Source organism: Gavialis gangeticus, unplaced genomic scaffold (genome assembly GCF_001723915.1).
Source record: "Gavialis gangeticus isolate Ggan-Ray unplaced genomic scaffold, GavGan_comp1, whole genome shotgun sequence".
Classification (NCBI taxonomy): domain Eukaryota; kingdom Metazoa; phylum Chordata; order Crocodylia; family Gavialidae; genus Gavialis; species Gavialis gangeticus.
Window position 1 is genome coordinate 72,599,721 of NW_017729034.1, and position 11,669 is coordinate 72,611,389.

An 11,669-nucleotide genomic window follows, 5' to 3' on the forward strand; every position below is an offset into this window, starting at 1 on the left:
TTTTTTCTCTTTTGACCACCACTATTAATTATTGAAAAGATCTTGTAATACAGGAAGTCATCATCATTACAAAGCCTTGCGTGGAATGATATAGTTGGGGATGATCCTGCTTTGAGCAGGGGGTTGAACTAGATGACCTCCTGAGGTCCCTTCCAACCAACGTTAATTTATTATGATTCTATAAAGACGAAATGAAAACATGTCATTGATTCAACCCCTTTTCTCTTGTCCTTCTCTTGTAGGCTAAAAGAAGGGGAAGTCCCTGTTACCCCGAGTACTGCCAGGAGTGACCAGGAATAACGGTCACAAGCTGGCAGAGGGTAGGTTTAGGCTAGATATCAGGAGGCGCTACTTCACGGTCAGGGCGGCTAGGATCTGGAACCAACTTCCAAGAGAAGTGGTGCTGGCTCCTACCCTGGGGGTCTTTAAGAGGAGGTTAGATGAACACCTTGCTGGGGTCGTTTGACCCCAGTAATCTTTCCTGCCATGGCAGGGGGTTGGACTAGATGATCTACTCAGGTCCCTTCCAACCCTAGAAACTATGAAACTAAGGACTGCAAAGATGCTATAAGAGGTCAACTCTTGGTTCTCCAAGGACAAGTGCTTATATTTTTTCCTGTACCAGTACAATCCAGTTACACCTGACAGGCAATTGCTCTGTGCTGTGTTCAATTATTTTGTGAAATGTTTATGGTTTTAATGGGGATCTTATACATGCAGACAATCTGTAGCTTGATTTATTTCTGTGGGAGCTGTTGTAAGCCAAGGTAGTGTCCTTAATTATTACAGCTTAGAAATGCAATCATAAACCTCATTCATCTGTCATCTGAATGTTCAATATATTTTGTGTATATTTATATGCAAGTTCTACTGAGTTACATGATGGGGTTAGATGTGACCTTTTTTTTTTTTTTTTTTTTTTTTTTTTTTTTACAGGAAGACTGCCAACACATCAGTGATTTGGTAATAATTGAACTGCTTTGCTAGCCTTCTAGTGGGCTTCAGGTTAAGCCTCTGACAAAATCATCCAGTTAATTTTGTTTGAGCACACTGGAGTATCCATGATGAACAACATAATTTTCTCTTGTAGAGGCTCTATAGTTCAATTCAACCGATAGGAAGAAAATTCTTAGGCAATAATACACTGAAATGTACACGCTATTTTTTTTTAAGGACTGACTGTGAATAAAAGTGTTTGGTTCATTTATGGCAAAGCCATTGAATCTGACTTCATTTCTGAAGTTTGTGTTTAGAAAAACCTAATATCTACCACTAAGACGGACACTGTGGCATGGCAAAATCTAAAAGGAACTCCATCAGCCTGCTCTAAAAAATCAGTTATTTTTAAAACTTAATAATCCTATTCCCGACCTATACAACTCCTCTATCCATGCTCCCTGGAAGCTCTTCTGTGGGTACATCTCTGCTGCCTCTACCACAAAACAAGCCCCAACTCTTGGGTATTGCAAGCATATCGTTGGGAGTGGAAACAGGGAATACTAGCAGAGAAAATTATGTTGGTAAGACTGGTGCTGTAGTACAGGGTGGTAGAATCAGCTTCCCATAATACGGAGAATGAACAGAGCAAAAGTAACTCTCCTAATAAAAAGGCTATAAAAAGTATTGGTTGCAACTGCAATGAGCACATGCCCATTACTAGATTAGTCCACTTGCTAGAAATAGTGTCATCACTGGGGCACTGGCAATGTGGGAGACCAACCCAGGCAAGGAAACTTATTTTTCTCTCAGCACTTGCTTTGAAGAATCAAAAACATGTTAGGATCTGAAAGGGATCAAAAAGCTGCAAGGCCTGGAGAAGGTTGAGGAACCCTCTTCAACCCAGAATTAAACTCCCATTTATTTTCCCTCCCAAGTGCAAATACTGGGAGAAGAATCCGGATCCCTTCGGGGAAAACGTTTTTTTTAAAAAACCACTATGGTCCTCCCAGTGAGGGTGCCCCCTTTCAAATCTGTACCTCCACAGATTTCAGTCCTTGAAAGCATTCCAGGTGCCAGGCACTGACAAACACTGCAAACTGCACTCAGTCTTTTCTTTCTCATAACAGAACTGACCTTGAAACTGAGAAACACAAGCTTTAATTAAAAGGGACCTCAATGTAAACAAAAAATAAAAATAGCATTTTTTGTCCAAACATTTGTAATGTGTAACTGTTGCAAGTACCACTTATGTATTACAACTGAATAACAGAAAGAGAAAAATATTTGTTCGAGTTCTTCACCCAGCAAATGGTAAAGAAAACTCCAAAAAATGAGGTTCTAAAAGATTTGGCCAGGGACTTACATTCAGATATAGCACATGAAATTTGGTTTAAAGTAACATTTTTTAAATGGATGGTAGCACTTTAAAATTTGCACACTGAAAATATAGTTTGCACCACACTGCACTGAAAATACAGTTTACTCCGATGAGATGAGACTTTTTCTCTACTCATTTTTAAGTCATTAGGTAAGAAAAATGGGTGTGGCATCTTTTTTTAAAACTACTTATAAAAATACTCCCATGTGAAATCAGGATTTCACACAACATGAAAGCACTCCTTTTAATATTTTGAAAATAAAATAAAAACAAACGAGTTGGTTTACTTTACATGTTCATAATTGCTGCATAGCACAAGCTCAGTAATGTATTTAGCATATGGACCAGATTCACTGTGTGGGCATATGTTTATCCTTGCATTACATTTTAAGTGTTGCCAGACTGAAACTTTAGTTAACATACAGAATTTACTTGATATATCGGAATTCACTCTGCATACTGTGCATCTGAAAGAGAAGAGGTGCACCCACACAAAGATGCTTTAAAAAAACCATTAATAATAGTAGAACAAAATGCTGAGATTCAATAACATCCCCTCCTATGCCAGGTACACACAAAGAGGGTACTCTAAACCTGTTCAAGCGGTGAGCCAAAAAGACCCATCTCTGATCAGAGGTAGGCAAGCAGGCACTAGTTCCTGGCCACTGCTGCATCTTCCTGTTGCAGCACAAAAGAAGCACCTTCCAAATATTGCCAAAGCCCCATATCAGTACGTCAGATCCAATGGCTCCATGGGCCAGATCTGTCCCACAAGCTGTCAGTTGCTAGACCCTGCTGTAAAGTAAGCATTTACAGCAGTGTGTCAGTGGTCAGACTGTCTGAAATGCACTACACTGACCATTCTTCAGTACCATAGTGGTCATATGGGGTAAAATCTTGATCATAATGAAGTTCATGGGCATTCTCATATCGACTTAAATGCATGTAGGATTGTACCTTTGATTTTTAAATAGATGAGAGAAGCAAAAGTGAGTGACGGATTTTCAAAAGCATGTTCAATCATTACCAAACACTGCTCCTCCATAAATCAATGAGAGCAGAGTTAGGTTAACATGGAATGCATTTAAAAATCTCACCCTTTGAAATCCTTTGTTTCTTCAAGGAATTACATTCATGTGCACTTTAAGTCCCCCTGAAAGCCATGTTTAGCAACCTCTAGGAAATGAGAACCAGGCCTAGAAAGCTTTATCACAAAAAAACAAACTGTGCTACAAAATAATGTGTTTTCACATCCTGGCATCAGCAGGAAAATAAATGGAACCAGTCTATTTCATTTCCCACATTTTTCTTATGTAACTGCAAATGCATTAGACTGCTGGTTGGAGTAAGATGGCAACCACTCTTCAGTCTCTAATAATTACCCTTTAAATCTCTGGTTACCTTGAAGTGAAAAATATATAAAACAGCTATGGCTCACACTAAAGAGCCTTTCATGCCCCACTGCTGTATAACTCTATGAGTCATTTAAGTGGCAAAAAAGTCAGCCATCACTGTAGGCATTTCAGCAGTTCATTACTGGAGACTCTCTCTTGATAGTCAGTACCCATGTTAATAAGAAAATTAGGGCAACCAGAAAGAGATGGCTGGATGTAAAAAGCAACTTTCAAAAATAAATCTTTTCAACAACCATCAAAATACCACAAGAACACAGCAACGGTGTCTAGTTTCACTATCCTGTTAACAATCACTTCATGATTTACCTAAAATGCAGTGCTGCTTACACCGTCGCCATCTCCTCCATGATTATCTTAAGTACCAAAATTCAAATTCTACATCAGCATTTCCCAAACTGTTTCCATCTGTACACCCCATTTCTGGTGGGCTTGCCCCCACCCCAAACACAAACAGCTGAATTTCTTTTAAGCTCATAACCCCACTTGTAACTGCCATGCCCCACTCAGGTCTGCTGTTCACAGATTGGAAACCACTACTCTAGCCACTGCAATGGCCCCCAACATATTCTTAAAAATGAATTATACCCAAATCAAAACTATTGTGGGTGGGTTTTCACTATCTACACTATTCATGTATTTATAATTGAGTTTGTGCTAACACTAAAGCGGCAGTCCATGTCAGAAAGGCAATGAACTTGACTTATGGTATTAGTTTTACCCAAATGACAGTACCTAGAGATATTCATCACCAGCACCAAGGAACAACACAACAACACATCAGTGCCAGCCAGAGGAATTTACAAGCATCAGTTGATTCTGCCTACATAGTTTCATAGTTTCTAGGGTCAGAAGGGACCTGAGCAGATCATCTAGTCCGACCCCCTGCCATGGCAGGAAGAGCACTGGGGTCAAATGACCCCAGTAAGGTGGTCATCCAACCTCCTCTTAAAAACCCCCAGGGTGGGAGCCTGCACCACCTCACTTGGAAGCTGGTTCCAGACCCTAGCCGCCCTGACCGTGAAGTAGCGCCTCCTGATGTCCAACTTAAACCTTCCCTCCGCCAGCTTGTGACCATTGTTCCTGGTCACTCCTTGCGGCGCTCGGGGGAACAGGGACTCCCCCAGCACCTGCTGATCCCCCCTAACCAGTTTATAACAGGCCACAAGATCCCCCCTCAGCCTTCTCTTTTGAAGGCTGAACAGGTTCAGGTCCCGCAACCTTTCCTCATAGGACCTACCCTGCTGTCCCTTGATCATACGAGTGGCCCTCCTCTGGACCCTCTCGATGCTGTCCACATCCCTCTTAAAGTGCGGCGCCCAGAACTGGACGCAGTACTCCAGCTGCGGCCTGACCAGTGCCGCATAGAGGGGGAGGATCACCTCCTTGGACCTGCTCGAGATGCATCTGTGGATGCACGACAAGGTGCAGTTGGCCTTCCTAGCCGCCTCCCCACATTGCCGACTCATGTTCATCTTGGAGTCAATAATGACTCCCAGATCCTTTTCCACCTCCGTGCTGACAAGAGGGGAGTTCCCCAGCCTGTATGTGTGGTGCCTATTGTTCCTCCCCAGGTGCATCACCTTACACTTGTCCATGTTAAACCCCATCCTGTTCTCCTACATGCAAGTGATGCTTGCAACTTACAGCCTTTTCTCTTTACACACATATTCTGAGCCTCAAATGTATATTTAATCAAGCATACACAATAACATCCATAGTCTGCTCGTAGGACACAACCTGGTGAAGAAAGAAAGGAGAAAAGTACAAAAAGGAAGAAAAGGAGAAAATATCTATTCAATATTTTTCATGTCTATTAAACTTTTTTTTTTGCCTATTCCAACATGCAATATATTTTTTTATAGGCTCAGACAAGCTTTGCCACCCTCAAAAATCTGTTAAAAATTATATCGTACAATCACTTCTACACAAGGTATTTAGAAAAGGCTATGGAGTCCTCCTACTGGTTTCATTCCCAATGAATCCAATAGGATTTTCCACAGACGAAAAATGAAAGAGGGCCACACTCAACAAGTCTAGCATAGGCACCGTGGTGTTCAGCACCTTTGCCCTTTACAGTTAAACCAGAGAGACAGCTTTCGTTTAACACCAGCACTACAAGACCATATCAGCTACCTGACAGATCTCTCCAGCTATCTAAGGCCACTCTTAATAAGCTTCCTGAAAGAAAGCAGCCCCTTTTAAACTGCACTGCCCCTTTTTGTAACCCAAAACACAGAATTGGAGTCATGGCCTCTAGGCACTCCCAGATCCTGGTTATTTTAATATTTTCCAGTCTGTCTTTATTTATATAAGCACAAGCCCTTGAACTAGTGACCAACTTGGGCCACATGCTTAACATCCCAGCTCTGAATAAAATTATTCATAAGTCAGTTGAAGCCATTTCGCTTCCATCATGCCCAATCACAAGCAAATGGGGTGATGTGCTCACATTACATACAGAGTCAGCATAAAAATGGCATGTCATGCCCTATGTAGGAAACCATCATAGCCAGTTGGAAAAACAAAGGAAAAATGGCCAAAAGGAAATAATTAAAAAAAAAGGTGAAGCTGAAATACCGGTGTCATCTTCAGTTTAGTGGTATGCATCAGGGCCTACTCTCACGTTTCCACACTTGCACTTGAGCACATTTTACAGTCCTTCAAAATAGTCAATCCTCTACTGTTTCAAAGTGTTTGCACTGTGCAGCAGGAGGAAAACAGATGCCCAGGTATCACAAGAAAATAAAAGAAAGAGAAAACTCAGGTAATAAAACTGATTTTTATATGACATGCTAAAATATTAGCAGGTATTTGGTAATTAACATGCATTTTATAGATGAAGCTTACATTGATGACCTAATCAAAATCCTGAATCCAAATCCCACCCACGCTGTGGCAAAGTACAACTCCAAACATCATAGGCAGGCCCCGCCTCTGCAAGCATTAATGATTTGGGTCTTAAACCAAAAAGCTTGTACTTAGAAGAGCATTATCATTCAGCCTAACACAGTCTGATCCCCAATACAAACAACACCAGAAAAGGACACAAGCTCAGTCTTTGATGATACCAATGCCAGAAGATCAGGGTATATTAAGAGCTGAAGTTAACAGCTATCACTTCAGACAATCAGAAAACCAATGAGGTTTTTGCTTTTAAGTCTGGGAAATGCCACTGCTCCACATAACATAAAAGTGGAATTTTTGCTCCAGTAGATACCGTATTTACTTGAATACAAGATGAGGTTACCTCCCAAATCAGCATGGAGCAAAAAGCCCCTTCTCTTATATTCGCATATGAAGCAGAGTGGGGAGAAGGCAGATGCTGCTGCTCTGCCTCTGGTCCTGAGCCTCAGTCAGAGCCAGAGTCAGACCTACAGCAGCCTCCTGCCCTACTCCCAACTTCCCTTCTGCAGCTTCAGCCCTCCCCTCCTCCTTACTGTCAGGTGCAGCTCGACTCTGGCTTGGGCTGGAGTTTCTCCTCGGTACAGAGCACATGAATACTCCTTCTCCTGCCTGGCCAATCACCAGCACCAACACTGCTGCATGGCTGAGCAAGGGCTGAGCTTCCACATGCTCAGGACACCACAGTATCTGACAATAAGAGTGGGGAAGGGAAGAGGCAGAGGTTGGGAAGCAAGGGAAGGTGCGGGGAAACAGGCAGAGACTGAGGGGGGGGTTGCAAGGGAAAGGGACAGAAGCTATGGGGAGCTGGGGGGCTGCAAGTGGCAGGGGGGCAGGAAGGCTGCAAGGGGAAGAAGTGGGCAGGGCAAAGGGCAAGAAGTGGACAGGGAAGAAGGCAAAAAGTGGGCAGGTCAGAGGGCAGTACCTGGGGGACATGACCTGCCCCCCAGCCACAGGTTTCCCTGCTATAGCAGGGAAGGGGGGAATTCAAGACAATCCTCCAGTACTTAAATTCTATACCTCGAAATTATACCAAGTTTAAATTTTCCATGTACAGAATCTAATTACAGGGGGAACATTTTATATTTGAGTAAATATGGTACTCCTCAATGGACACTTACTTGTGCCTAGCCAAAAAGCAAGCTTATGATCTAAATTCCTAATGCTTCACACACCATTTTTGTACTTTCAGGCACCACTTGCACAATCTTCAACATTTTCACAGTAAAAACTGCACAAGGCAGAGGCACAAAGCAGCCAAGGAAGATCAGCAAAGATGGAAAACCAGAGATGAACCAACTAAAAATAAATGCAAAAATCCCACTTTATACTAAGGGTGATGCTTTCCACTCTGGAGTATTTAAACTAAACTAAACTAAACTACCATAAGGCTCCTGCTTTACTTTTGGGAGCCTCATCTACCCTCACACCCACCCCATTCACTTCCAGTTTTATGATGATCCTAACCACAGTGACTCAAGTCAGCAGCAGTGCACATCAGTTTGAAATATCTGGTAGACAGTCTAGTCCAAGTTTAGCTCCATTCTCCATATTCTTCTTTATAATTAGGTCTCCAGGCAAAAATTTAGTATTGTGAAAGCAACAACTGTCACAGCCTTTAAATCTACTGCATTTATTTAATGACACAGACTGTGACATGGGAAACATTTGGGAGAATGTGGGATTTGGGAAGCAAAACAAATCTATTCCCTGCGGAATGCTGAACCTTTTTTTTTTTCTCCCCCACAGAAGATATTGGAGTCCCCTATTTGACCCCAAGTGTATTTGGATCAAGCCCCAAGCTTCCAACTCTTTTCACTGTCAAACACCTTTTCTGTCCAACAGAAATGGATGACTGATTTTGTGGCTGCTGCCACAGCTATCTTTGATTTGACCCTTCCTCCAAACACTTACCTCACTGTTGTGGCCCCTTAAATTGAAGTTGATCCTCTGAGGGGTGTTCCGGTCTCTCCTACAGTGGCTGGAGGTAAACGTCACCCCTACAACTCCTCGGCCGTTGCCTGTGGCCAACCAGCCCTCCTCATAATACCGCCTTCTGCACACCGGTTTCTCCTTCTCACTTTTAGGAACTCTACCCTTCCAGGAGAGACACAGGATGTTGGAGTCACTGCACAGAACAGGCCCATGTTCCACTGCTGCATACATGGTTTTTTTTGTTTTTTATTTTTTGACATAAGAAAGCAGTATGTCTAGTGCACAAAAATTTAAATCAATTTATTTATAAGACTGACCTGGGATAGACCATTGCAGGAGAGAGGAGGGTCAGTGTTTATAAATATCCACCAAATGCATAGTGAAAAATTCCTCTATAAAAGATGATGGCAGTTGGCTAAGAAAAAGTAACACTTAAAAAAAAATTCAGGTTCATTTTGTCTTTGAGTCATTAGAGAGAGGGTGCACTTTTCCTTTGGAGAAACAGCTACTTCATAAGAGGCGTTCAAGAAACGGTAAGTCGTCTTTTTGCTCAACTTGATATAATCTTTATACAGCCTGAGATTCCAGTTTAGTGTAATGCAATTCCAGAGACGAAGAGTTGCAAATGTGTAGGATTCAAGTAACTTAAGGCTTTAAGATTTCCTCCAGTCAGATTTTCTTCAAAAGTTCAGTCGCAGAAATTTAAACATGCGCACATACGTACATATGTATAGATACGACATTCCTCGTCTCCAAGCTGCCCTCTGGCATATCCTCCCCACCTGATGTATTTCTGCTGCTAAAGCTGAAAGAGATTGCATAAAGGGAAAAAGGCACACAGACCATACGAAACAACAGACACCACACTTGTACAGGCACCAGCTTGCCAGGCCAAATGGGAAACTCCCTCTTGCTACTGAACTGTTTGTTGGACTCAATGATTTTTGCAATCCAAAGCCAGTCCCATTTTCATTGTAGCTCTTTTGTCCGCCAGAGACTAAGTGCAGCCTGCACTGTTTATCATGCTATCTTGCCTGCTTTCCCACTTCTCACTGCCACACAGGAATGAAAAAGAAAACCCCTTTTCATTTAACAGATTCAAAAATGTTCGAAAGCTTTTAGCTTTTAAAGCAGTGAAGTTTGCCTCAGGTGAACCGTGAAGTTCTCTCTCCTCTGGAACAGGACTATGCAGCAAGCTGTTTTTTCCTTTACTTTTCCCTTTTTCCTACTACCAAAAAAAGAAGCGTCATAGATTTTCCATCCTGCTGTAAAAACAGGTGTCAGAATTAAAGCTCATCAAATAAGCACTCTTTGCAAATCTTCTAGGATTCAAGGGAGGACAAAATATAAATCAACTAAAAAAGAAAGAGAAGCAGCACTGAAAATCTGACTTCTTGGTTTTACTGTCTCCTTCGATAATTTCCTTACTTGCTCGATATGCTCTTTCCTTCTTGATTCTTGCCTAGAGCACAGATTCATAGTTCCAAACCCTACATTTGCAGCTGTACAAGAAAGGAACGTAATAAAGTGTTCCAATTATTTTATTTGAATAATGTTTGCAAGCTTGATTGATTAATACTTATACCATACTAAGCAGTAAGATAAAAAGGAAGGGGCAAAAGAATAAGCAAGTTTGAGGACCCAGTTAACTCCATACAGAAAACAAAGTTTGCATTTCAATGCCCAGACTTGTACCACAGTTCCTGAACTTGCTTTCTTCCAGTCATCACTACACAATAAAATGGTCACTATTTATTAATCCAGTACATTAAACCCAATTATAGTTTACTGAGTCCAATGCAAAAAATGTGCCAGACAGTACATTATTCCATTTGCAATACAAAAGTCAGTTTCTTTTTCTATCTGTCTTCTTCTGTTCTCCTCTCAATTACTTCTTTAGATTCCAGAGGTATGTATTAGGCTTGTTCTGTGCACAATGTATTTTTTCTTCTTCTTGCAAACGTTCTTCACCTGTGTAGACCATGTAGCAAGCTGACCATTAGTGGCAGGTGTCTTTCCATAGACTTGTGATCCCTGTGCTGTCAAGTTGCTCCATCTGATTCTTAATTTAATTTTCAGCAATTGCAAAACTTTTTGTATGAAAGAATAAGTCCACCGGGCTGTGGAAACTCATGCAAATATACATACATCTGGTACACGTGCACACACTCGCTCAACTTGGTACTTGAAGCGGCATCTGCATTTTCTGTTTGGCAACAGCTGTCTTATACGATGTCTGTCATTCAAAGCCTGGTTTCTCCAGATCTGTCCAACTCTGCAAGACAAAGCACAGAAAAAGACAGTGAAAAAAAGGGCTGCAGCAAATGGTCGCCTGAGATACCCAAGAGGTATTGCTACTGCAATACAACATTGAGTGTACATTTATATATAGTTTCTCTCATTTCTGAAGAACACAAAGCTTTTCACGATCTACTCGCATCCAAAACTCAATTAAATGCAGCTAAGTCTACTACCATGAGAACAGATAACGGTTGAACAGCATACTGAACAGTAAGAGGAAAGGGACAGTTCTTGGCCACAGACACTAGGGCAAATTCATACTCCCACATGAAAGACAGAGCAACAGTTTTGCAAATGTTAATCTGACAGACACACTTCAAGGTGCAAACACTCAACTTATCCTTCTCACCCAAAGAAAGGGTTGAACTGATTCTGCTTCAAGAAGGCTACGTAATCACAAACCTAATGATTAAAGAGAGGTAGCTGGCCATATTAGCCTAAGTTAAGCAGAAAGCAAGGCAGTGTGGTACCTTACAGACTAATTTATTGAGAGAGGCAAGAGCTTTCATAGGCTATAATTAGACCTACCAAATTCACGATTCTGTGATTTTTGCAGAAACTGAGAATTTGATAGGTCCCCCGTAAAAAAATCCCAGTCCCTGCAAAAAAGCACAGGGACCATTAAAAAGTGCAAAAAAGGCACTTGCAGCAGGGGTGCAAAAAAGATGCTGGGAAAAAAAACACACCACGAGAAGCCCTGGCATCCCAGAGCCGCGGTGGGGGGAAGATGGCCAAAGGCCCCCAGATATCCTGCCCCACCCTGGAGATTGACAGATGGCTATCTGCCAATTTCCATGATG

General features: G+C 41.8%; 1 protein-coding gene across 2 annotated transcripts in view; it reads right to left on the reverse strand.

Moving 5' to 3' along the window:
* Positions 1 to 10,841, reverse strand: part of TULP4 (tubby like protein 4) — a 261,493-nt gene extending 250,652 nt beyond the window's left edge. For both annotated transcript variants that reach the window (XM_019527087.1, XM_019527088.1), the window contains exon 1: positions 8,548 to 10,841. In XM_019527087.1, the coding sequence (XP_019382632.1) occupies positions 8,548 to 8,799 (252 nt within the window). In that variant the 5' untranslated portion in view covers positions 8,800 to 10,841. The remainder of the gene's footprint in view (positions 1 to 8,547) is intronic.
* Positions 10,842 to 11,669: the final 828 nt, after the last annotated feature.